General features: G+C 38.8%; 4 protein-coding genes across 4 annotated transcripts in view; 2 read left to right on the top strand and 2 right to left on the bottom strand.

Moving 5' to 3' along the window:
- Positions 1 to 4,075, bottom strand: part of LOC130692916 (arginine-glutamic acid dipeptide repeats protein-like) — a 31,365-nt gene extending 27,290 nt beyond the window's left edge. The window contains exon 1 of the mRNA XM_057516013.2: positions 3,554 to 4,075. Coding sequence (XP_057371996.1) covers positions 3,554 to 4,040 — 487 coding nt within the window. The 5' untranslated portion in view covers positions 4,041 to 4,075. The remainder of the gene's footprint in view (positions 1 to 3,553) is intronic.
- A 6,964-nt stretch (positions 4,076 to 11,039) lies between these two features.
- LOC130692881 (bifunctional glutamate/proline--tRNA ligase-like) lies at positions 11,040 to 18,173 on the top strand. Its single transcript, XM_057515964.2, has 24 exons — positions 11,040 to 11,172; positions 11,235 to 11,419; positions 11,488 to 11,632; positions 11,704 to 11,959; positions 12,033 to 12,352; positions 12,407 to 12,578; positions 12,673 to 13,296; positions 13,361 to 13,562; positions 13,625 to 13,737; positions 13,808 to 13,916; positions 14,653 to 14,793; positions 14,854 to 15,069; positions 15,133 to 15,348; positions 15,412 to 15,639; positions 15,751 to 15,912; positions 15,986 to 16,120; positions 16,192 to 16,554; positions 16,615 to 16,872; positions 16,964 to 17,090; positions 17,144 to 17,211; positions 17,272 to 17,389; positions 17,453 to 17,669; positions 17,735 to 17,878; positions 17,941 to 18,173. The coding sequence occupies exons 1-24, from the start codon at positions 11,130 to 11,132 to the stop codon at positions 18,095 to 18,097; spliced, it is 4,719 nt and encodes a 1,572-aa protein (XP_057371947.1). The 5' UTR covers positions 11,040 to 11,129; the 3' UTR covers positions 18,098 to 18,173.
- Positions 18,174 to 18,895: 722 nt separating this feature from the next.
- LOC130692895 (egl nine homolog 1-like) lies at positions 18,896 to 21,045 on the top strand. Its single transcript, XM_057515989.2, has 5 exons — positions 18,896 to 19,136; positions 19,210 to 19,937; positions 20,241 to 20,360; positions 20,427 to 20,634; positions 20,700 to 21,045. The coding sequence occupies exons 1-5, from the start codon at positions 18,923 to 18,925 to the stop codon at positions 20,729 to 20,731; spliced, it is 1,302 nt and encodes a 433-aa protein (XP_057371972.1). The 5' UTR covers positions 18,896 to 18,922; the 3' UTR covers positions 20,732 to 21,045.
- Positions 21,046 to 21,124: 79 nt separating this feature from the next.
- LOC130692892 (DNA polymerase epsilon subunit 2-like) lies at positions 21,125 to 23,734 on the bottom strand. Its single transcript, XM_057515986.2, has 10 exons — positions 23,553 to 23,734; positions 23,188 to 23,338; positions 22,917 to 23,116; positions 22,640 to 22,853; positions 22,419 to 22,540; positions 22,222 to 22,363; positions 21,893 to 22,128; positions 21,585 to 21,768; positions 21,344 to 21,520; positions 21,125 to 21,284 (listed from the first exon to the last, which is right to left on the bottom strand). The coding sequence occupies exons 1-10, from the start codon at positions 23,615 to 23,617 to the stop codon at positions 21,198 to 21,200; spliced, it is 1,578 nt and encodes a 525-aa protein (XP_057371969.1). The 5' UTR covers positions 23,618 to 23,734; the 3' UTR covers positions 21,125 to 21,197.
- Positions 23,735 to 27,313: the final 3,579 nt, after the last annotated feature.

Genomic DNA, 27,313 nt, shown 5'->3' with positions numbered 1-27,313 from the left:
ACACTCGATATGTTTGTGTGTGTGCACAGAAGCGACATCTGGAGGTCTCTTTCTCGCTCCCCCCATCGACTCTACCCAACTCCTAAAGTACAAATGAAAGAAACTTATTATTTTTTTCTTCCCAACTTGGCCTCACCCCAAACTGACAAAAAAATAAAAAATAAAAAGGAATCCAGACAAACAAAAGCGAAACAAAATGGCCCCAAACAAAGCGCTTTCACACGTCTCACTCCGTGTCGCTTCTTAACTGATGATCTCGAGCAACTAAACGATGCAGCAAAAATAGGAAAAAAAAAAAGAAAGAATTAAAAGCAACAAATAAAAATGCGTTTCTTTTATGTTGTTGTTTAAAGAGTCAACGGCCATGCCGTCTGCAATTTTCACGCACTGCATTACACGAGAATGACGGGAGGTATTGAACCGCGTCACATGAAAATGAAAGAAGGGAGCCAGGGAAATCCGAGAACAGCGTCACGTTCGATGAAGATCAAACGTCAACTTGACCATGTTCGGTCATTTTAAATGCGAAATGTATTCCCTCTTTTTTTTTTTTTTTTTTTCGCATTTTATTATACGATCAATGTGGGCCGAAAAAAAAACGACAGAACAAATTTCATTTTTTTTTTTTTCGTCCTTCCCCCCCCCCATTTTTATCTATTTCTCTCCTGCCCACCCCTCTCTCGTTAACGACTAATGTATCTTTGCGTGAGTAAACTCGAGTCACGCACTGTCGTTGCCCAAACTGCTGCTCCTGCTCTGCTCCTGCTGTTGGGGCTAATCTTTGACTTCCTGATTTACGACTCGTCGACTCTTGGTCTTACGATAAAATAAAAGAAAAAGAAAACTCTTTTTTTTTCTTTCTCTCTCTCTCCCTCTGTTGTCATTGACCTTCCTTCTTCTTCTTGATTCTTGCCCGTGTATATACACACACACACGCATAGACAGTTGTTATTAGTATACAACAAAGATAATCCTTTTCCTCACTAGATGGCTATTATCCTTTTCAACACGTTTACCGTCTAGAGCTTCCGGAAGGAAAAAAAAAAAAAAGGGAGGGAGAGAGGATATAAAATGTGTTTTTCTATTATTTTGCCTTTGGCTTACGATCGAGGGAAGAAAAAAAAAAAAAAAAAAAAAAAAGATTTGCATCGCAAGAGAGATGAGCCCCAGTAAATAAAACCCCAATTTGTCCACATTTATTTCTTTTTTTTTTTTCCCACATGGTCTGTTATTGCTAAATGCATCCGCTAGATGACACCATTCGGCTACGGTTCCTTTGTTGCGAGACATATTCGACTTTAATCGATGGCAATTCTGGTACGGTGCCTTTCTCTCTCCCCCCCCCCACCCACCCCCACCCCCTAACAAATAACAAAAACGTTACGGACTCATTCTAAATCTGCTCAATTACTCAAACTGAATATCTCTGCACTCCACGTACATTAGACAATCAAATGATTCGCCGACGGCATCTCCAATCTATCGACATAGACACGCAGCTAATTTGCCTACGTGAATTAGTGAAACGTTTAGCTCATGCAAGTTAGCCTAATGATAAAAACTGTCGCTCCTTCACGTTATCAGGTGACAACTGTTCAAATGTCTCTCTCTCTTTTCTTGTCATTCTTGCGTGACTACAAATGCAATTGCCGGCAGGCGGAATAAAAATAAATAAAATAAGAAAAAGGGGACAAAAGGCAAAAGAAACAAAAAAGATCAAACGTTAGCGGATCGGATGGTATGATGGGCTAGAAGCTAGTCGTGATGATGACACAATCCGTCGTAGAAAAGAGATCCTTTCATGTTCAAAGAAAGCACACACACACACACACCCTCCACCATTTTCATTTTCTTCTCCTTTTCATTCCTTTTCAATTTGGTAGAAAATAGAAACAAGGCGGTACACGTTCAACGTCTCCTAACTAATCGCGAGTTGAGCTACACCATAGCCAAACGACGTAAACACACACACACATGAGAAGGAGAACGAACGAGGGCCTATATACAATCAGTTTGCATGAGATTGTCGTTTGCTGGCAGTAGATATCCGGTCGATGAACTAGCAATATCGACCACAGCACATCTCTCGAGTTTTGTTATTTGATTTTCTTTCGTTGCGATCGGACAGAGATGAAAACGGATGCTTCAGAATATAAAAAAAAACAAAAAAACATGTTCTTTTGATCTATGCCATTTTGAATTCGAATCAATGAGCGAAATTGATGGGAAAATGTTGCGATTTCTTCTTCGTTTCCGATTGATTTACGCGTTTAAATTTAAAAAAAAACAAACTGTTAAATTCGTGTTAGAAAAAAAAAAACAAAAAAAGGGGGGGGGGGGAAAGCTAATACTCATTGTCAAAGACATTGCACGGTGGGGATAACTGACAAGTCAACAGGAAACGAGCTTGTCACCACAACCGAAACCAGTCAGCGTCACTTAATAGTCTAGTCGCAATGTGCGTGTGTTAAAAGAGCCGGAAGCCTGCGCTCTCCCGAGTCCCTCTCCCTCCCCCCCTTTTTTTCCTCCTCCTTATCCCTTTCTTTTCTCCTTCTATCCTATCCATTTATTCTTCATTCCCTTCTCTTTTTCCTTCCGCACACACAACTAACGTATGGCGTTTCTCTGAAATGTTACGACAAAATTGGCCTCAAACAAGATAGAAAAAAAAAAAAAAAAATAAATCGGAAATGGATACACACTTTGGTCGCCCAGTCAAGAGGCGGTTTACGTAACGACCTGTGTACTACGCGACACTTGAAAAACACGAGTTACCCGACCGAATCAATCACTTTGGCAAGACTAAATGAAAGCGAACGCCGTTTGACTTTTGATTTCATCGTGACATCTTCATGGCTTTCCCTTTCACATCTACCTCCCCTCTTACATCAATATAAATAAAAAGGGGCTCGTTGCTACGTTTTACTTTCCTTACATTTTGAGCTTCCAATGATTCCTGGAGCAGGCGGATCATCGATCCATCCGCACAGAGTCTGACTCGCAACATCCTTTCTTTCTTCACGAAAAAAAAAAAAAAGGATGTCGGTTATCAACATGATTTTCGTTTCTTGTCGAACATTGCGCATTCAAAGCAATTTCAGACAACAACCTCAACCTCTTTTGGCGCTGCATAATTGCAAAACAATGATTTCTTTTCTCGAGAAGCAGCAAACGGAATGATAGCGATTTTTAAACGAACAAAAAGCTTGTTAAGGATGCAAACAATTCATTTGCACACGTCTCTCTTGCGCACAATGTCTACAACGCCGTGCGACATCTAAACGAATGTCTCAACAACCCGTCCTTATAAACAAATTAATACGTCGTCATCAGCGCTCAAATTAAAAACCGACCAAATAAACGAAAGATAAAGAACTAAAAAACGGACGTAAATACGAGTAAGGGGGCGTTGACTCATTTCCCGGCTGCTGCGCGTTTCCATTGTAAAACAAAAAAAAAACGCTAGTCAACTGTGTCTGCACGATGTCCCACATTAAAAAAAAAAAAAAAAAAAAAAAAAAAAAGAGAAAAACAAAAAAAAACAGACACGTACCTCCTGGCCGATAATCTGCTCCATCGTCGACGCACAAGTATCTGACGTAATCGCCGTTGCGAGCTCGCCACACTTTGCCGCGAATGTTTTTCTTGCCCGTCACGGCGACGGACACGTCCTCGCACACAGTGTCCACCACGACGCTGGCCGTCGCGGTGACATTGTCTTCCGTCACGATCACGGGGTAATCGTTGGTCACGTCCGGCGGAGTTGTCGTGGCCGTCGCCACGTCGGCGTCCTCTTCATCCTCGTCTTCCATTTTGGCAGCGCGACGTCGCAACGTTTTGCGCGGCGATTCGCTGCACGCGGGCGAGTTCCTCTTCTCCGGCGTGTTCTTGTTATTGGCCATCGCAGCGTCGCTGTTTGATGACTGGACGGCACGACCAGCTGATAATCCGCTTCCGGTGGCCGTTCGGTCCAAACCGCTTTTGCCGGTCACGCGCGTCGGCTTCGAACACACTAGTTCTCCAGTTCCATTCGAACTCATTTCTTTCTTCGTTTCTTTTTTTTTCTTTTTCAGTCAGATAAAACACAACAGCAACTGTAATAATCAATTTTAAGAAAAAAAAAATTCGATTTAATTGGATTGTTTTTATCACTAGCATTTGACGTATGATGGCTAATCAAATTTGATTTGGCTACGTGAGAAAGTGACCAACATTGGCCCTTGGCACCTTATCTATTTTCCATCTCGTTGCCAATAAAAACAAAAGAGGATCAAGGAAACGAAAACGCGGTTTTCCTCCGAAAACTCATGACCCACTTTAAAAAAAAAAAAAATGAATTTCGTTACAATCTAACCGAGAAAAACTTTTTTTTTTTTTAATTCAAAGGAAACTATATCGGAAAACGGGAAAAAACAAACAACATCAAGTTGGATTGTATCCATTTAAGGTCCACGAGTTTAAGTGCTACCTGGCACGTCGATGTTTTGTCCATGTAAAAAAAATTTTTTGTTTCGAGAATCTCCCAAAATGGGAATTTAAACAAAAACATTAGCAGGTAACTACTTATCAGCTTCCCTTTTTTTTTTTCTTTTTAAACTCACAATTCCTGCTACTAAAAAACAACTGCTCTCAAACGATTAGATAGCGAGGCTTGTGGCTGCCAGCGTTTGTCTCAATTATGCATGAAATAAAACGGTCTATAAAAGAAAGAGAACAAGACAAAGAAGCTCATCTCCCGAAAATAAAGAGAGAGATGTTTTTCACGTCGACACGAAAGCGGAAGTCGGAGCAAACATTTCCACGCAGGATGTTCCACGTTGCCTTTCAACGTCAAATAAAACGAAACGTAGCCGCAGGTCATACACGGCTTGAGCCTCTTTCTTTTTTTTTTTACCTGCATACACACATATTTTCTGTTGAAAAAATCGAGTAATGGAATTGGTCTTTAGTCTATGCATCATCCTCCCCTTCTATTCAAAATGGAGGCTACGAGAGATCGATCGGACAATCGAGCGGCACGACCAGTTTTGCGTCGTTGCTGAAACCATCTAGCCCTCCCGACGTTGAATTAAACAAATTAAGAAAACTGCCCAAGAGAGAAAGAGAGCAATTTCTACTGTCCCGTTAGAAAAGCCTTAAACAAGGAAAACTATAAGCGAGTCGTACATTTTCTTTCAATCTTACAGCTAAATTAGATCAATAAAGAAAACAGTTTCACATTCATTTTTCATCATCGTTCATCAAATAGTTTTCATCGTCCGTTGCGATAACGTCAAGAACCACTGCAAAAACAAAATTTAATAATGGCCAAAAACAAAATCTGTTTTTCATTCGAGTGCCAACATATAACGAGTTTATGTAACTTAATTACGGGACAAGTCAGCGACTAACGTGACGTTCAATATCAAATAAAAGTTGAAAAATGCTTCTGGCGACAAAGGGGGGAACCCCACCCCCATCCTACTCTCGTCAACCCCACCCCAAAAACTTCCCTCCGGACATGAAAGAGCCAATTCAATAGCGTTCACCCCATCCACCCACCTCCTCCCTTTTTTACACGAGATCTGCCGGTAAACTAATCGTTCGATTCACCCCACGTACTTCACATGTCACACATTTTTTCGAACATCATTTCTTGCATCAATTTCGATTTTTCGAACGATTCAATGGCGGATGATAAAAAATATAAACGGTAGAACAAAAGGTAACAAACAAAAAAGAGAATGTCGCGTACCACGTAGCGGTGAGAAAACGATTGCAACAAACGTACGTCGTAAATGTTTATCATTTGTGTTTGCCACTGTTTTTGTTCCACCGTTGCTAACGTTAACGAAAAACAACACATGGATTAGCCTTTTTTTTTTTAGGAAAAACGACTGGCCGATTCGTGCACAATTTCGAAATGACGAAACAAAAACAATAAAGCCCACACAACATTTGCACGCATTTGAATATTGGAATTTGAGCACATATCCCACCCCCCCCCCCCCCCCTTACGTCGGATGGATGGATGGATATCTTTTTGTGTTTTGTTTGATAGATCTGTGTGCTATTATAGGAATTTCTTCAAGTGCGCCTCTGGTGAGAACACAAGAAAACGCCCTAAGGGCATCATTTGGACAGGAGGAGACCTATGTTTCCCAAGTAGATGGGGAGGGTACAGGGGCATTGGGAGGGACTTAAAAAAAAAAGAAACGTACTGGAACCATAAAAAAAGCCTTTTTTTTTTGTATGGAGAAAACAGACCAACTTTGAAAGAAAAAAAAAAAAAGGGAAAATAATATGAGAGAACGGTGACCTTTGGCACAGAAAAAAAAAAAAGAACGACCAAACCAGATTAATGAGAGACCTTTTTCTCTTGTTTTTCGGTTAAGTGAGTTTTAACTCTTCAATAACAAGAAAAGGCTTCAATTTCAATATATAAAGAGAGAAAGGAGGCAGACGACGCTGTTTGTTTTCACGTTGTTTAATGGCGTAGTACGTTAAAAGAGCAGCCATGAATAACAGCTATTGCAGATTGATACCAACCTCGTAACAGAAATCGCATGACTAGTCATAATCCCATAAACTTTCGGTTACCTCTTCTTTTGCAATCAATCACGCCATTTCTTTTTTTTTTTTTCAAAAAATAAAAGACGGACAAATGGAGTGGTAGAACGTTAATGGCTCTGTCTAGCGGCAATGTTTCTTATATAGCATATCAGTCGAATTTAGTCATTCAAATTCTTTAGCCGTACACACGTTAAAATGTTCTTTTTCTTAAACAGGGAGGGGGTTGAATTGGCAAATGCTTTGAAAAAATGAAACAGAAAAGCACAGTTGAGAAATGCCATATGGAATTATAAAAACGTCCTTAGGGAATGCATCAAAGAGATGGGGGGGAGGGGGAGAAAAGCCTAGAAAAGTGACAAAACGTCTTTTGTTTCAAAAAAAAAAAAAAAATCCGCCAATCGCACAAAAGCTTTTTTTTTTTTTTTTATCATTTCCAACAATTTTTTAACCCGCCAAAAAAAAATGATTGTCCAGAAAACAAAATGGAGATCCAACCCCCACCCAAAGCACATGATTCCTTACATTCTACGTTGAAACGTGTATCGTATACTCGTATAAATAATTACTGAACCACGTAATGTCTCTCTAAACGACAGCAAACTCGTGCACAAAACGTTGGGTGAAAGGCAAATGAGAAAACCTACCAAAATTGAAGCGTTTTCTTCTCTTTTCTTAGCAGCTTTGAAAAATCCCACATGTCCGACAGCTAATCCAGTAAGACGGGAGCCAAAAAAAAATCAATTAAAATAGAAACTCGTTTGACCGTCACTTTCCCAATTAGGTACACTTTGCTATGCACTCGAGTATCAATAAGACACACAAACGATAAAAAAAAAAAAGTATTCGCTCTCCCCGAGTTTTGAAACCAGAACGAACAGCAACTCCACGCACGTGCGGCAGAAGCCCAGGCAGAGGCTACACTGACAAAAGCTCTGGAGAAACGGGTAGCGAATAGAGAGTGGAGGGGAGAGCCTCTGGTGGCAAATCGTGGATATGGAATTTGGAATCTCCTTTCCTTCTTTTTTTTTTTGCCTTGCCCAATGGCCTCCTATCGTAGTCGACTTGCAAGTCGGGTTTCCCCCCTCTGCTCTTTCGCCCCACCCCGCCGTCCACGAGAAACAACAAAGAAAAATGAGGGTACGAATCTGTTTTTTTTTTTTTGTTTTTTTTTGTCCGATGTTCTTAAAAAACTTCCGAGAGCGTCTGCTGATCCGGTACTGTACACACTTCATTTGCCATCATTTCTGTTTCATTTCTACAACGATCGAGTGCAAACCATACGAACAAATCGGACCGTGTATCGCAAACTATCCGTTGTCTGAATAGAACCCAACACACAGGCTCAGTTTGAACCGTGAAAATGAGAACGTCAAATGGCATCTTTGCTCATTTTCCAGCATGAAAAATGATTGTGACTCGTCCGTCAGGGTTACGCTATCTTGCAACACAGTTGACATAGATTTTTTTTTTTTTCTTTTTTTTTTCTTGCCAAAACTTTCATCACCTAATGGTATGTTGAATACGTACGAACCTCTTTTTCTTTCAAAAGATTTATTTCACATTTTTAACACGACGTTCTACAAACGAAAAAAAGAAGTTTTGCATCGACAAGGAAGGGGGGGGGGGGAGACGATTTGATTTTCTAGTGCGCAAATGAAATTCAGTTGAATGTCAATGGCTGCTTGTTCACTTCAAATAATGCATACACTGATGTCTATCGATTTTTCTACGTATCTTTGGTCGGTGGTTGTCGATGTCCATGACAAACTTCTTCTTTTTCTCTGTATATCCCCGTCAAACGATTGGCACCGATCGCATTTGCAAATTGATTTGTTTGCAGTGGACAGTTTTGAAAGAAAAATAGGGACGACCATTAGCCCTACATTTGCGTGGTAGATTCGAACAGACCTAGATAATGTCGGTGGCGAACGATGAAGAAAAACAGTTACTGCACACTTGAAAACCCGATTTGCGGTAGCTTTCAGCGTCTGCTGTATAACGGTCGTCCTCCCCTCGGTTCTCGCACTCAGCTGATATTCTTTTGACATACCCTACTATTTTGTCTTCCTGTATACAATTTTTTTTTCAACCATCCATGACCCATCGTTTTCGCCCCCCACTATGCCCGATCGGATGGTTGGGTTCGTCATAGATTTTTTTGTGTGATATCATTGACCTCGCATTTTGCCACATTTCTTATGGAACTGTGTACAAATTTTTAAATGCCTTGGGCTTTTATTAGGGAAAATACACGAAGCTTTTAAAATGTATTTTTTTGTCCTTCATTTTCGAATTTGTTTTGTTTTGTTTGCTTAATGTTTTATGTCGTGTTTCAAAATATTCAAGTTTCTCTTGTTTTGCATTGCAACGGCATATTGCAAATGGGTCGAGATTGTGACACAGATCGGAAACAGAAAACTGAAGAGTTCCCATGAAATGTGTTGGTTTTATTTCAATTCAACCTAGTAAATAGATTTAAAAAAAAAAAAGGCTAACGGATATCGCACAATCCGAATAGCACTTCGGATCTTTTTTTCCCGTACAAATCATGACAAATTGAAACGATAATTGTGATGAAATACGCTGCAAGTGCAAACAGCAAAACTTTTCTAAAGATTACATCTTATCTCTGCAATACACGAATCACGAATACTTGACCTTTGAAACAGATGCATTCTGGAAATTTAAAACCAAAAATTATATGAAATCTTAAAACAATAATAAATAACTTTCAAAATCCCATTCGTCTATTAGATTTGCCTCAATAAGTTTACTATAAGTAGCAGGTGACATTCAAATAACGACCGAAGGATTTATCAAAGAATAAAGCTTACATTTCATGTAAGCCATAGATAAGTGGCAGTGCCGTAGCTAATGTACTGTATTCGTTGCGTAATCAGATAGCTGCGCTCGCGCAGAATCCCCCCGAAGGCAAATTTACAGAGATGCTTGTTAAGCTATAAATGATTGCGTCTGATAAAACGGCGTATGCCAATCAATTCCACCATTGTACCATTATTGGCATAGTGCCAGTCTTGTTTATGTTCTCGGCTTCCTAGATGCGTATTTTTCGCCTTATGAATGTGTGGAGTTTCTATTTGTTTTAACCCACTTAATTTTATTGCAGGGTTTGGTAACGATTATTACATTTTCATCGCCTGTGGCTACTGATGTAAAATCCTGGGCTTCAATGTTTTACGTGTCATTTTTAGCTCTTAATCCAGAGCGATGAGACTCGATCGAACTCTATTGACTCAGATCAAATTCAGTTGTGCTAGTTTGTTTGCCGAATTTTTGGAAAGTTTTTTATGAGTTATTTTCTTTTACTGAGCTGTCTAAGTTTACTGCAATAAGTGTCTTTGGTAGAACAAGAACGACGATCCATTTTCTTTAGATACTCCTATTAATAATATACGAAAAATGAACAGAGCCATCTGTTATTCACAAGTAAACTCATATCCTGTCAGGCCATACGCAATATAGATGGCGAGTACATGCAGGAATTCGTTCTATCAGGCGGCCAATCTATATTGTTCGGTGGGACCGCTACATGATATGATTTGGAATCGAGGGGTACCCACGCACATATCAGAAAGTGATTATCATTCGAATTAACTACTTTAATTTAGAAAGATACGAATTTACAAGGGTTCTTTTGCCAAACTTTGTCAGACGGTGCAGAGAATAAATGTTCCATAATTTATGAATTCCAGGAACTCCTTTTGAAGTTATGGTGAAGAAGAAACTGATCGTTAAAGACTGTCAGGATAAGAAAGACTTACACAAGAGTTTCATGAGAAAGAAAGTTGATTTGGTGGCAAAAAAAAAAAAAAAAAAACTAAAAAACAAAAAATAAGAAAAAAAAAAAGAAAGAAAAAACGCCAGTTGTTATATTCAGGCACTCAGGAGTTGGAATTTCGAGGAAACCTGATGGGAAAAAAGCAGTTTAAAAATCTAGCAAAATGAAACTTGTGATAAATTACTAAGTATTCGGGAGTCATCCAACCATTGAATTCAACAGGGAATCCACAATTCAACATGCATACTTTAAGGGGGTTTGCAGAAATGGCATTGGCGAACGCAGAATGATAGTCGTGGATTGCTGAACCAACATGAGAAGCTGATCCATCGCAATTCGTGATATATCAGTCTCAGAAGTTTTCGCTTTTCCCTTCAACTTTGGCGGCATTTCGTGTGGAAGCCCAAACGCTATCAGGATAGACTACCTGAGAGCTGGAGATTTTTGCATGTTTCTTTACTTCCTGTACTGCGAGAGGTAGATTGATAAACAAGATAAATGCTGTCTGTAGGAAACTTTTACAGCCTTTTGTCAAGTTAAAAGCCTCCTTCAGGACCCGGTCTTTGAAGTAGTAGGGTGAAATGAGTTTGACGACCTCGTGCACTGTGTAAAGCACGGAATCACAGTGGCCGATCCCAGATGGCGTTAGTTCCAGGCATGGTATTTTTCTATTTTTGTTTCACGTCATAGTCTCCGTTCTTCTCATCTCAGGATAGAAGTGAGGTTGTCGCATGGTCTTGACTGTGAATTACCGAATTTCATCAGCAAATTTACCAGTATGGCTGTCACCTTAAGTGTTTCGAAAAATAATGTATCAATTGGTGCGTATTAGCATATTTCATGCAAAAGTTATTTGAAATCTAACCATTTGACGGTATTTTAGGAGTCTTCCTCCTATCTGAATATGTGAAACCTACGTTACCGGTTAATTTGACATGGGGAAAAGATTTCTCCTTGAAAATTAACAATGACTTGATATTAACTTCACCATCAAGCTGTTGCCGATATTTTGCTAGGTCTTCTGGATCACTAAATTTATATGGAATTACACTTCTTGAGAGAACTGAGGTATATTTCTTACGAACTTGGAAAATTCAATCATTTAACAAGCTCTGTGTTTAAACTACTTATCACAGGTGGATCACTGGATTAGTTTTGCCAGTTGCCTACAAGGAAATGACAAAGATTTTGAAACCATTGAAAAGGCATTGCATATGGCAACATACCTTGTTGGGGAAAAGATATCAGCAGCCGATTTAGTCCTGTGGGGATGTCTTTTTGGTATGAAACCATATTTAAATTTGTTTTTGTTTGGCTAATAGTTTAATGCTATAAGATAATTTGTTTTTAAGGGTCTGATCAATGGCAGTCAAAAAAGCAACATTCAGATAACTATGTGAATATCAAGAGATGGTACAAGCTTGTTGAAAGTCAGCCACTTGTAATGAAAGCCATAAAGAGTCTTCCTGATGATGTTAGAGCCGGCAACCGTGCATCCCCAAGCCAGGCGGCTACCACATCAGGCCGAAAAGAAGAAGGAAAATTTGTTGATCTTCCAGGAGCTGAAGAGGGCAAAGTAGTCGTCCGTTTCCCTCCCGAAGCTAGCGGGTACTTTAGAACATAATTGTGTTATTTAACATAAAGTTAAATTTTTTTCATCTTTATGAAACCCGGTGGTCAGATATCTGCATATTGGACACGCAAAAGCCGCTTTACTCAATCAGTACTATCAACAGCTATTTAAAGGAACATTGATTATGCGATTTGATGATACAAACCCTGCAAAAGAAAATGCCGAATTCGAAAAAGTAATTCTGGAAGACTTGGAAATGCTGCAGGTCAAATACGATAAATTGACTCACACGTCGGACCACTTCGATTTGATCGAACGTTATTGTGAGCAAATGTTGAAGGAAGGAAAAGCATACGTCGACGACACTGACCCTGAGATTATGAAACAAGAAAGAGAGCAAAAAACCGATTCGAAAAACCGAGGAAACAGTAAGTGTCGTTTTCAAAAATTAGACCAGAATTTTAACTAAATTTACTTTGCAGGTGTCGAAAAGAATTTTACCCTTTGGAAAGAGATGAAAAGTGGCACGGAACTAGGTCAAAAGTGTTGCGTCCGAGCCAAGATCGACATGCAGTCAGTGAACGGTTGCATGAGAGACCCCACAATGTATCGTTGCAAACCCGAACCCCATGTCCGCACAGGCTACAAATATAAGTAAGTACCGCTTGATAAAGTAAAACTTGCATAAGAAAAATAAGTTGATGTTCTGTTGAGTTTATTCTGACATGCCGTTTTGTTATTCGTTTAGAGTTTATCCGACATACGACTTCGCCTGTCCAATTGTCGACAGTATCGAGGGTGTAACCCACGCGTTACGCACAACTGAATATCATGATCGCGATGATCAATATTATTGGTTTATTGATGCTCTAAAATTGCGTAAACCTTACATATGGGAATATGCCCGCTTAAGCATGATAAACACAGTCCTTTCGAAGCGCAAGCTGACATGGTTCGTCCAGAACGGTCATGTTGACGGCTGGGATGATCCTCGGTTCCCAACTGTAAGAGGTGTCCTTCGCCACGGCATGACAGTCGAAGGCTTGAAACAGTTTATCATTGCGCAAGGATCTTCTCGTTCAGTCGTTCAAATGGAATGGGACAAAATTTGGTCAATTAACAAGAAAATCATTGATCCGGTTGCTCCTCGCTACACGGCGCTAGAACAAAACACGGCCAAAGTACATGTCCGAGGAGTAAAGGAAACGTGTACAACTGCAGCGTTGCATCCAAAGAACCCTGATGTTGGATCTAAGAACGTCTGGGTCAGTGACCAAATATTGATTGATTTGGTCGATGTCGAAAGCCTCCGTGCCGGCGAAAATGCCACGTTTATCAATTGGGGAAATATTCGTATCACAAGCGTTAACAGGTTTAAAAGCTAATTCCACTAGTGAATTTGCTGTTTTAAATAACAAATTATTTCTGTTTTTCAGAAACAAAGACGAGGTGTCCATTGAAGCTGAGCCGAACCTAGAAGACAAGGATTACAAGAAAACACCGAAATTAACTTGGATCGCTGTGACCGAAAAAGCTAAACCAATCCCATGCGTCTGTGTATTTTTCGACCACATTATTTCAAAACCAGTACTTGCCAAGGATGAAGATTTCAAGCAGTACATCAATACAAACACTCGGGTAAATATATCCGCAATAAATTTTGGCACTCGGATGGAACGTCAATCATTTCGTGTGTGTAGACTGAGGTTGTCATGTTGGGAGATCCAGAACTTGCCAAGGTACGCAAGGGTGATATCATCCAACTTCAAAGACGCGGTTTCTTCATTTGTGATTCTCCTTATGAACCCATCAGGTATGAAAACCTTCGATTTTGCGCACACAGGGTGATAATCCCATCATTTATCTTTATTCCCAATTAATAGTGCTCATAGCTGTCGCGAGGCTCCTATCGTTCTATTTGCCATACCTGATGGTTCGAAACCTGCGGAGGCAGCAAAAACTACCGTCGCAGCTCCTGCCAAAAAAGGACCTGTAAGTATATATATTTTTAAATTATTAGTTTGTATTTTCATCAAATTGCGTTCTTGGCTGAAACGTTTCACATGTCTATTCGGGGAATCCTTAACAGATAGGTTTTAGCTTTACGCAACGTTAAATAGCTTTTTGGTAGTTCAGTGCATAACTCCACGGGGTGTATTTTTGCGTTTATGTCACCCTGTTCATCAAATTTGGGATAGAACCGTAGATTTATTAGAACTCTCAACATTAGTAGTTGTTTTAGTACTCCGATAATCGCTCGGCTATTGCTATAGATCACAACAGTTTCATAAAAGGCGTTTTAATCAATTAATCTATTAAGAGAGTCTCAAAACAATTCCATTGAGGCGACCGAAATCTGTGTAGCCTGTATAGTTTTTGAAAGTTTAGCTACGGGACAAGAGGTGGCAGCAAACAGGTTGTACACCATGTAAACGTCATCGAAGGCCCAGCTCGTGTGGTTGGTGCAGCTAGTGACGTAGATGGCGCTGGCGGCAAACTCCAATGCATTTACGAAAATTGCCTCGAGTGGTGAAACAGGTGTATGTGTGTGTGGTTTTTGCATCATCCGTCAAGTCGTGCGTGATGGTTGTGGAACTTCAGTTGACTGTTAAGTTAACGCTAGGCCGCAGTTGTAATTCAGTATTTTTATAAAAAAGTTTATAACGTAATTGATCTAGAACCATTAAATAAGTATAATCGTATATTCAAATGGTGTTGATACTTTTAGGTCAAAACAGAAGATTCACCGAAAACCAAGACAGTTGAAAAAACAGCTGTTTCCAAAGAAATTGACGTTTCATTTCTTAATGAGCAGCTAGGAAAACAGGGTGAAAAAGTTCGAGAGTTAAAAGCAAGCAAAGCTGATAAGGTACTTCACAAACCATAGTTCTGTGCCAACATTTAAATTTAAAATTATTCTGTATTTTAGAGTCTAATTGACAGTGCTGTCAAAGAACTGCTTAAATTAAAAAGTGATTTCAAGTTGGCTACTGGCATGGACTGGAAGGCTGGTCTCACTGTACCAAATTCATCAGAACAGAATGATCAACCCAAAACTGAGAAGTTGGATGTAAATAAACTGGATGCAGACATTAAAGCATGTGGGGATAAAGTGAGAGACTTAAAAGCCAAGAAAGCTGACAAGGTAATTGCAGTATGCAAAAATGTAACCTGTGGCTTTGTAATGTTGAAATGTTGTGTACTTCAGGCTCAAATTGATGCAGCAGTGAAAGAATTACTCTCCCTTAAAGCTGCTTTTAAAGCAAGTTTTGGTATGGAATGGGGCCCAAATGTAGCATCCTCTCTTCCGCAAGTTAATGATGCTAAACCTGAATCCAGTGTGACAAATGAAGAGTCACTTAGCTCTCAGATCAAAGAGTGTGGAGATAAAGTGAGAGATTTGAAGGCCAAAAGAGCTGACAAGGTATGTGAACGTCATTGAATATCAATAGTGAAAACCGGCTAACATTCTTTATCATTTACGTAGAGTGAAATTGATTCTGCCGTGAAAGCCCTGCTTAACTTAAAGGCAACATACAAAGCTGCATCCGGAAAAGAGTGGACTCCGCAGGCTGTGGCAAAGCCTGTAAATGAATCCACCCCTGTCGCGCCGGCCACGGTATCTGCTTCTACAGGAAAAAATGAAGATATTCTTGCTCAGATTACAGAATGTGGGAACAAAGTGAGGGATCTAAAGGCAAAAAAAGCTGAAAAGGTTAGCCATGCTCGTATGATGACTTCTATTTAGCACTTTCCCACTTCTTTGTGTTTCATTCACATTCCAAGTATATGTGTAAGTGACAATATTTATTTATCTTTCTTGTAGAGTGAAATCGACGCCGCCGTCAAAGAGCTTCTAAGCTTGAAGGCTGCATATAAAACAGCGACCGGACTGGATTGGACCCCCACTGCCGCAGCAACGAAAGAAAACAAGCCTGCCGCAACCACTGCTGTTAAAAAAGATTCTACTGATAAGAAAACAGAAAAAGTATGTTAAGACAATATTTTTATTTTTTAAAATTTTTTTAACGAATCGTAACGAATGTAATATCTTAAATAAGAAAAAAGAAGCGAAGCCGAAGGAAAAGAAGGTCGAAGAAAAAAAAGTTGAAGAAACGACTAGTGGATTGAAAAAACAGACCCGTCTGGGCTTGGAATTTAAAAAAGACGAAAACCTTTCTGACTGGTATTCGCAGGTATTCTGAGACGAGTTAATCAGTGTGCACATCATGATTATATTATATCTGATTAATGTCGTCGCGAACAGGTTATCACTAAAGCAGAAATGATCGAATACTATGATGTTAGTGGCTGCTATATCCTACGTCCTTGGGCTTATGCGATTTGGGAATCGATCAAAGATTTTTTCGATTCCGAAATTAAGAAACTTGGAGTTCAAAATTGCTATTTCCCCATGTTCGTCTCTCACCAGGCCCTAGAGAAAGAAAAAACTCATATAGCAGACTTTGCTCCAGAAGTGGCATGGGTTACGAAATCTGGTAACAGTGATCTCGCAGAACCGATTGCTATTAGACCCACAAGTGAGACAGTCATGTATCCAGCCTATGCAAAGTGGATTCAATCTCACCGTGATCTTCCACTGAAATTGAACCAATGGAATAACGTCGTCGTAAGTTGCAAAGCAAATTTTAAGTGGCTCGTGATATTCTTCATCGATTGTCTATCTTAGCGTTGGGAGTTTAAACACCCACAACCTTTCCTACGCACGCGAGAATTTTTATGGCAAGAAGGGCATACAGCTTTTGCAACAGCTAAGGAGGCCGAAGAAGAGGTTTTTCAGATCCTAGAACTCTACAGTCAGGTTTACACACACCTGATGGCCATTCCTGTCATCAAAGGACGAAAGACAGAGAAAGAAAAGTTTGCAGGAGGAGACTTTACCACCACCGTCGAAGCTTTTATCTCGGCTAGCGGTAGAGCGATTCAGGTAATGTGGAATATCCTTATAAGCGATCCTTTAATGTTAGCTAAAATCTTACAGCATTTAAAACTTACGTTGTTTGTTTTTTTCCGAACAGGGTGCCACCTCGCATCATCTGGGCCAGAATTTTTCAAAAATGTTTGAAATTGTGGTTGAAGATCCAGAAACCAAAGAAAAAAAGCACATTTACCAGAATTCCTGGGGAATCACCACTCGAACCATTGGTATTTTTGTAACTTAACGTGTAATCGGTTAGTGTTAATTCTCTTTGATTTAGGTGTAATGGTTATGGTCCACAGCGATGACAAAGGATTAGTCCTTCCACCGAACGTTGCCTCTGTTCAGGTATATCCTGAGTTGTTGATTTGATTTCAATCATCTTACGTTTTTTTGGAATGAATGTAGGTTGTCATTGTTCCTTGTGGGATAAATGTCAATGTGACAGAAGATGAAAAAAGCAATTTAATGGCAGCCTGTCAGGAATACGAGAAGGTTCTCAATGCCGCCGGAATCCGTGTCAAAGGTATTGAAACTAATTTGCTAATAATACGCCTTGATCTAACACTTCTGTTTATTTCCATTTTAGGCGATTACCGGGATAATTACAGTCCAGGATGGAAGTTCAATCATTGGGAATTAAAAGGAGTTCCTCTCAGACTGGAAATCGGTCCTCGTGATGTAAAGCAAGGCGAATATGTTGCTGTTCGCCGCGATACTAGCCAAAAACTAATTCAGTCCAAGGCTTCAGCATGTGAAGATATTAAACAACTATTGGAGGCGATCCAGAAAGCCCTTCTCGACAAGTAGGCAACCCGTTGTCATGTTAGTTTATACAGCCCAAATTTTTCACTACGAAAATTAAAAATAGGGCCACCCAAGAATTGGAAAGCCACACAGTTATCGTCGAGAATTTTAAGGACTTCATTCCTGAACTTGACAAGAAAAACATCATTCTCTCACCGTTCTGTGGCGAAGGTTCTTGTGAAGAAAAGATCAAGAAAGAATCTACTCGGTTTGTTCTATACACGTACGCATTCGTTTACTGGACCAACAAATAAAATTCGATTTATTTAGTGATGACGGCGCTGAACCAGGCGCACCGGCTATGGGAGCAAAAAGTCTTTGCATTCCTTTCCAGCAGCCAGCAGAATTGAATCCTAACGCGGCCTGCATTTACCCTGGTTGTCCCAACAAACCCAAATATTACTGCCTGTTCGGTCGCAGTTATTAACTTACCGTGGAATTTCGGTCGATATCGTTCGATCTGTTGGTTTAAGTTCGATAAATAAATGGGTCCTTGAGGAGACTTTATACCGTCATTGTTATATTAACATTAACGTATAGCGTAGCAATGGACATCGAACCCCCTGATGCTTAAATTTCAACGATACATTGTGTCCTGGCAATTGACGTTGTTAACTTACCAGCTGTGAATCACTACCAGCAATTTATATTTTATAACCTACGTTACTGATAGTTATTACTTTTTTCTTTCTTTTTGAATAAGAAGTCATCACATTAGAGTTCGCCCTCGCTTCCTTTGGTTTAGGCTTTGGAAGTATAAGAACTGAAATGAAGTTAAATTCCCTGCTAAATTATCTGGGAATTTCCGAAATATGTTTTAATGTGTATAAGAAAAAGGTATTAAAATAAAGCTCAGGAATATACGTTAATCTTGAGTACAAAAAATAACTAAAAAATATACTAAATATACCAAGAAAGTAAGCTAATGATTTTAAAATGATTGGTATTTTCCGTGTACAGGCCCTTTTAAACCGTAAGGCATGTTTGCTAGGCCCGTAGAGTAGTCTTCGGCTACTCTAACGCTTTCGAGCAATTGTTTTATTTTACTGCAAAAAAATTATTTCACTGAATGAGTAGCCAATCGAATTCTATGCAGTCCTCATTCATGCTTTACTTTAGGGCTACCACGTAACTCCAAATAATATGACGTGTGTTTAGGGAGCATAAATATTGGTAACAGAACGGAGCTCTAAACTCCGCCCGCTTTACAACAGGATTGTTGGAATTGGAATGGTGTACGTGACTTATTCAAATGAACAAGTCGTCCAGTTTGGTTTGCCATTACTGTGGTCTTGGAGAGCACCTTTTTAGGTGCGTCAGGTGTCGAGGCGTAGTTTACTGCTCAAAAGAGCACCAAAGGAAAGATTGGAACATTCATAAACTAGTGTGTTTGACTCCACAGAATAAGAATAGCGAAGACAGCGTAAACAGTGTTACCGTCGAAACGCCAGCGATTAAAAATGACGGTGAAAATGTTTACAAAATTTTTTAAATTTAAATTGAGAATTCTGTCTAAACTTTCGTTATATAATCAAGCAGTTTCCAATATTCCATTGGCATCTGATTCACTGCTTGACACCACATCAAAAAAGCAACGACCTCATGAAAAGGACTCAGCTTTGAACATCAGCAGCAAAAGTGCTGACCAACAATACTCTGCAGAGAATTCCCATGACATACCTGAACAGCCTGAAAAGCATTATCCAGAGAGCAAACATAAAGATTTAGAAGGGACAGTTTTTAAAATGGGATCTGTCACTTTAGAACCTGACTGTGGCCGTAGCCCCCATACAGGGTGGCAATCATCCCAGGAAAACAGTTCTTTCAATCAACCCACAAATCCACCATTTCTGCATCAATCATTATTACATCAATCATTTAACAGAGAATTGTCCTGCAAAGAACAGTTACAGAGCATTTCAATGGAATGGATGTCACAGATATGCCAGTATGTTGTTCGTGATTTGGAAAAATATGGTATCTGTGTTGTTGATAACTTTATGGGGAAAGAACGTGCCGAAGCAATCCATCGTTCAGTAGTGTCCATGTACCATTCGGGTGTATTTGTAGAAGGGGAAACGGTTAGCTCTAGTCTAGAGGCGACGAAGAAGGTACGCAGTGATAAAATTACCTGGGTTGATGGATCAGAAAGTAATTGTGCAAATATCGCCGTATTGATCTCCACAATTGATACCATCATTATGAATGCTATTCGAATGAAAGGCAATGGTCAATTGGGGCAGCGTACAATAGGCGGGAGAACGAAGGTATTCACATTTAAACCTTTTTTTAGTGTTATTATTTAGTCAAATTGTAGAACTCTGTAGTGTTGAGGTCCCTTCGTTCCTTGGGATTGGATATTTTCTTGTAAATTAAAAGTTCAAGTGTCCAGTTTCTCGTTAAGAGTGAATGAGTTTCCGTGGAACCTATTTTTTAAACTGATCTTGCAGTACATAAAATGTTTTAATTGTAGATGTATTTTTGGCAGACGAAGAAAACTAAGAAGTTGAAGTAATGTAGCAAAACCCATAGTAATAGTTCATGATTTTTTCTCATATATCTTTATACAGGCAATGATTGCGTGTTATCCAGGCAGTGGTTCACATTATGTAAAGCATGTCGACAATCCTAACCGCGATGGACGGTGCATAACAACTACTTACTACGTCAACAAGGACTGGGACGCCAAGGTAATTATTTCTTTCAATACCTTGTAAAATCGTCAATATTTAGCATGATTATTGAAATGTGTTCAGACGGTTGGCGGTCTGCTGCGAATTTTCCCCCAAGGTTGGGCAAACCAAGTAGTGGATATAGAACCTATTCTTGACAGAATGGTATTCTTCTGGTCTGACCGCCGAAATCCTCATGAAGTTCAACCGGCCTTTCGAACTCGCTATGCTATAACCGTCTGGTATTTTGATGCAAAGGAACGGGAAGAGGCAAGGATTCGACACAGAGAATGTAACCCATTAATCATTGCTAATAATATGAGTCTTGTAAATAATCTTACATTACCTCTTTTCAAGGTGCTGTGAAAAAAACTAAATCCAACGAGTAACTTTGTATGCGCTGATTTGCCAACTTGATCGAGATGATTAAATGTCAACAATGACAACTGAATAAGATTTATTAGGCTGCTTATTCAATTCCCCTCAGATATTGCCGCCCCTAAAGCGTAGAAATTGTACAGGCATACATCTCATCATCTCACTTTAGTTCTTCAGGCATCAAATATCTGAATTTACACGCCAGCTGAGAATTACTTTGAGAAAAAAACAAAATTACCTTGGAATTTCCGTTTGAAATATCCTACTTCCATAATGCTAAAATAAATCCTTATTTGAGGTCATCCTGTTGCTATATATTCCCTGTTCTTGTATCATTTTGCGTTACTTAAATATATATGTAAATACTGTTACAAAAATAGAAAGTCTGTTACAGTCGGAAAAAGTACACACAGTGTTTGCCCCTTCATTCTGTAGGTCGTGCGAACAACATTTATTCAACAAAATGTATTTCAATTACTAACTATCGCCAATTTCACTATCTTCGACTTGAGAGCTCAAAGGTATGAATACTTTGAAATTGAAGTTGTTCCGAGAAAATGGTCCCTATTGAACAACATATTTAGTGCACCTGATGTCAAAGAGTTTTCTAAGAGATAGCTTACTGGGTTAAAAATGATGCAGTCCATATTTTGTGCTGCAAACCCGCCAAAGCGGTCGCCAATGACTACGGCATCAGGCAAAGGATACAAATACAATGCATGATCGTATGGCCAATAGATTGGGCAGATTTCGCTGGGAAGAGGGCACAAATGGCCTTGCGATGTCAGCGATTTAGCAAACTACAGAGAATACGTAAGACTAGCTGAAAAATATTACTTTACTACCAGTATTAGCTTGACGTACCTGTTGAGGGATATCATCAGTAGAAGGGAAATGAATTGCATTTCGGCACATTTTTGTTATAATATCTTCACGTAAAACGACTATTTCCTTCGTTCCATACTGAATACGGCATGGATTCGTAGTAAACACACCATTAGGAACTCGTTGCATAAATTCTTCCCGAATAATTTTTGCAAGCGGAGGCCTAAATAAAACAAGATTCTTAAATCACGCTGTTTAACACAACCGCAATTCGTTCATTATTTCGTACACAACAAAGTGTTTGAAAGAAAATTGTTTATCTTAAATTATTTTCAGGATGTACAGACCTCGGAAGGATGTTGCAAAAGCCGGAATCTGATGGACCCGGAACAAACACAAATTGGGTTTGTTCAACGAGGTTGGGAAATTCTTTTATCATTTCGGCAAGCGATTTGAATAATTGGCGTAGTTGTCCTGATGAAGTGCTACATGAAGTGCTTGAGAGGAAATTTCCCATTAACACGAAGCATATTGGAGGATCTTCGCAATAGCCTGCAAAGAGAATGCGCAACTTTTCCATCACCTATTAAAGCATGGAAACAATTAAATAAAATATTGTCACGACAAACATATGAGCAACCTAAAATGCTTGTTAAAATAGAAAGTAATGGCATACTTTTGTTTGGTCCAACCAAACATCGGAAAGAAAAACCATCATCGCCTCTGGATTTTGATCTTCTTGCGCTTTCAGCTTAGAAGAAAGTTTCAAGCATGACGTACTAGGACCACCGAAAAAATTTGCGTTCCCAAAGTAGGTTCTATAATTTAATAAGTGTTACATTTTCTTCTAGAATAAAAACTTAATAGTTACACCTTGTAACTTTGGCTGGTTCAGGTGGTGGCATGCCTAAATGTTCAATGTGAAACACTCCATCTTGAAAATAGCCTTGTCCAAGAACAAAGCAATTTTCAGTAAACAGCCCACCATGGAAGTTCTTGAATGATAAAAAAATAAGATCAAATTTGCGTAATGTGCATATACATACATCCAAAAACGTTTTGATTGTTCAACCAAAATGAATAACAAGAATTACAGTTTCTTTCAGTGACACAGGAACAGATCCAGTCATATCTTCTAGATGCAATTTTCCTTCAGTTAAGTAAGTTAGCATTCCAAGAACTACAAGGTTGGTTAACTTTGTTGACATCCCTAACAAGTATTCAATAGGTTGTAGTTGATACTTGTTTTGCGATGAAGTTGAACTTGATCCTAAAACAGATGGAGTAAAAAGGCTATGGCGGGAGGTCCTTGAACAACAAAGACAGACTTATATTTCAACATTTGGTTATCAGTTGAAAACTAGATCGAACCTTTGATGAAGAAGAGCGTACCGATGACGAAACATTTCGGCTTTATCTTTCGGATCACCAAACAAATTTAGAAGACCAGTTGAAGATTCATATGGAAGATACTTTTTTCTTTCAGTGTTATAGATGAATTTTGGAACATCAAAGGCAGATATCACATTTAACAAACTGGTGGCTTCATCCAATTCATTCTGACAACATTCCTAAAAAAACAAGTTTGAAATTGAATTTTCAAATGTAAAACAAACAACAAAGTAATGGTTTGGGATGTTACCTTAGCAGCTTTTTCAATATGTGATTTTTCAACAGTTGTGCTGTCTAACAGGCCTTGCTTTTGAATTACATCAACTAGCTTTTCAAGCCATTGGCTCCGTTCATCTTTGTGAAGGGGTGTAAGCAAACCAAGGATGTATTTTGTAGCCTCACTGGAACCATAAGAAATGATTGGAACTTGGATCGGCAAGACAATTATGCTAAATGAAATTTCTTTTACTACACTTTTCAACAAAGATATAAATAAATGTTACTTTGAAAGCAGCTACAAATTACTTGGTTAAGCCAAGAGACGGAAACAATTGAAAGTTTCACGATCACTAAAACACACTACCAAACATAAATTAAGTAATGGAGTTAACTCACGATCTCACAGTAAGGCCATTAAGTTTGAAAGTTGTCACGATGTCATTCTTAAACCGACTATCCATTCTTGAGAATTACGAGAATGATTCATAAAGTTCTTAAATCATAAGATGCCATGCAGCCATGGCTTAACGAAATTTATTTTGAAGGAGTAAATTTCGAGACGAAACACCACTGTTATTGTTAAGAATTTTTTGCCGCCTCTTTTTCGATCATGACTTTGTTGTGCAGACACGTTGCCTGATTTCTACTTTGTGTTATCTAGTAGCGGTGGCCCCGATCAAACGTGATCCGGTTGAAGCACCGAAAACCCACACTGAGCAGTTAAAGCAAACAAGGTCGGGGAAAAAGCAGCCCGACCAATGTGGGCCGGGCCGAGCCCTAGATTTTTCTATGGCAACCCAAAATAAAAATAAGAAATATTGGCCTTTTTTTTTTGTCTTACTGCTGCCGCCATCTGCCGGTCACATTTCTAGTTAATTCTCTACGTACAGTACACTGTACGAAAATTTTTTTAAGCCCGACTGAATAAGCCCGACTAAATAAGCCCGACTTTCTGTTTTTTTTACGGTTATTCAAAAAGTAGAAGCCTGATATAAAAACATACCCCATTTTCGTGACCAGCGATCAATTTCGAATCGGAATAATGAATTTTTAATGAAATCTAGGATTTGACGAAAATTGGAAAAGTGAGAAGGCCTTCTTACTTTTTCAATTTTGGCAAAATTTTAGATTTCGCTTCAAATACATGGTTTCGATGCAGAATTGAACGGGCATCACGAATGTGAGGGTTGTTTTCTCGTGGGACTCATAGTTTTTGAATAAAACGTAAAAAACGGTAAAATTTGGGTTAAAAAAATAAGCCCGGGCTTATACTGTCGGGCTTAAAATTTTTTCCTATTAAAAAATAATAGCACTAAATCTAGATAACTATAGATGATTCTGATTCAAAATTTAACCAAGGAACACGAAAATGAAATTTGTTTTAACATAGAGCTTATTGTTTTTGAATAATCAAAGAAGTTTTATGTTTCACGCTAGCGCTGTAGCGTACTGGCACGCTAGTAATGGTTTCGGTTCGCATACACACTAATTTTATATTTTAGTTTGCTCAAAAACTATAAACTCTACGTAGAAAAATTCTATTTTCGTTTTCCTTGGTTAATTTTGAATCAGAATGTCTATAGTTATCTAGATTTCATGCTATTATTTTTTAATAGGAAAAAATTTTAAGCCCGACAATATAAGCCCGGGCTTATTTTTTAACCCAACTTTTACCGTTTTTTACGTTTTATTCAAAAACTATGAGTGCCACTAGAAAACAACTCTCATATTCGTGACGCCCGTTCAATTCTGCATCGAAACCATGTATTTAAAGCGAAATCTAAAATTTTCTTCATATTCTAGATTTCATTAAAAATACATTATTCCGATTCGAAATTGATAACTGATCACGAAAATGGGGTATATTTTTATATTAGCCTTCTATTTTTTGAATCAACCGCAAAAAAACAGAGAGTCGGGCTTATTTAGTCGGGCTTAAAATTTATTTCGGTCAGTGTATGTAGGGAATTAACTAGAAACGTTACCGGTAGATGGCGATAGCAGTAAAACAGAAGAAAGGCCAATATTTTTTATTTTTATTTTGGGTAAAATGGATTGCCATCAAAATATATGGCAATATATGGCAATCCGTTTTACATTAAAAAAAAAAAAATGTCGGAAAAAAAAAAAAAAAATCGCACTTTTTTCTTTTTTTCCGACACGTAGCCATCTACCGCTCAGACTCGTTATTACTGGCATAGGCAATTTCAGTCCATTGGATGCCATTCGCAGTTCAGTAGCGTGGACGGAGAATAACGCGTGGCTGGAGGAACAATTGAAAAATGGATAAGATAATACAACAAAAGGATGGTAAGTTTAAACATTATTATATTGGTTTTCAATTATTAATTATTGTTTATTAGATCAAATTATGAAGCTGCAGGCCCAATTATTGGAACAACACAAAATATTAGATAACAGCAAAGCTAAGGATGGTAAGGCGTAATACGTAATGATTCTATTTATTTGCTTTTATTCATTTGTGTTTTGTAGCTCAAATTTTGAGTGTACTAGCTCAGCTAGGGGAAAAGAACAAATTGGAATGGAACAGTTTCCAAACAGTGAAGGAGGTTTTTCAAAACTCTTCTCTAACTGAACGTGAGGATGAGTTGGCGTTAGGCGAACACAGTCAGGTACCTAAACTTTTCAAATAAGAATTCAAAATAAGTATAGAATTTTAAAAAACAATTATTTATTGTTTAGTTATTCAGTCCACCACCTGACAGTGTGTTAAATTTAAATTCTGTTAGTGCTGTACTAAAAGAATCGCTAGTAATAAGTCCTTGCAGCGTAGGAACTGAAGAATTGTGGGACCGTAGTTGGGCCGAAAATGGGTGTGGTACGGAAACCCAGAAATGGCATGAGTTCAACATAAAACATGGATTAGGTACTTTTCGGTTTTTTGTTTATTGAAAAAGTATTTTTAATGCTATTATTTTGCATTCACAAAATTTTAGTGGGGGATCAAGTCAAGTCTGGAAGTGTTACAGGGTGGAAGAGTGAGCCTTCAGTTGAAAAACACTGAAAGTGCATTACCATTAAGATATGAGGTAAAGTAATAGAGTATGCAAATTGTCTAATGAGAAGTACCATCTTGTGTGAATGAATCCTGTGTAACAGCAATCCTTTATAGTTCTGTCACAGCTAGAAGCCTCAAATAATTCTGCTTCTCTTGCTAAAGAACAACTTGTCCTTTACGTTCAGAGTGTTGGTGAAGCTGGGTATTTAAATGGCCCTAAAGATGTTTCACTTCACTGGCATTGCAGCGATGAACATCATACATGGACTCTTTAGGTATGAAAGGAATTTTCTTGAAAAATTTTTGAATTTATGATGAAGCTTTTCTCCTCCTTTTTGCCAACCATGTCTAATCTACAAAAAAAATTTATCCAATAGGAAAGGATTTTTAGCATACTGGAAACACAACTATCAACAATGCAACATTCATTCTAGGGGTGCTATTTTATCATTCAAGAGCCTTATACAATGATTTTCATCTGCAATTTGTATGGCCTTTCCCAAGCTTCTGTCAGAAGTTGAATCTATGAGTCATGTAAGTCACATGAGCAACAATTGAAATGTTTAATGGTGTTTTTCTTTTCTCAATATAGGTTAATAGTAACATTGGATCTGAAAAGATTCTTGGTTGGGGCAAGACACTGAATAAATTGTATTGATTGGATGGATGACATGACATTTCTATACTTAATTTGGATCCCCGAGACGGTATTTGATATTTAAAAAATTGAAGTGCATATCTGGGCTCCCTTCTTTTCTGAAGCCCCGTTTCCCCTTGACTCGTAATAAGCCCGTAGGGGGTCATGCCCCTACTGTACGGTATATATAAAAACAAGATATACCGAGGTTTGGAGGGCTCTGGCCGGAAAGGGGACGTGGGGTGCCGCTTAGTCCGATGATGTGTTCACGGAGGGCGACGTGGCTACCCACAAATCCGAACTAAAGGTTAATCGCTCCTGTAAAAATGTTCCAAATCTTCAGCTCTTCTTCCGGCTTCTCTTAGCCAATCACCGGGTAATCTCCCCGGTGGGTCAACAAGGCAGTGTCTCCCCCTCCCTGGGTTGACGGCAACTTTTGAAAGGGCTATTGTGCCTTTTTAAAGTTGCAAAAATAATTGTAATGTGCAGAGAATTGTCAAT

Source organism: Daphnia carinata, chromosome 3, assembly GCF_022539665.2.
Source record: "Daphnia carinata strain CSIRO-1 chromosome 3, CSIRO_AGI_Dcar_HiC_V3, whole genome shotgun sequence".
Lineage (NCBI taxonomy): Eukaryota > Metazoa > Arthropoda > Branchiopoda > Diplostraca > Daphniidae > Daphnia > Daphnia carinata.
Note: the sequence above shows the minus strand (reverse complement) of the source record. Positions and strands in the feature narration are given on the sequence as shown.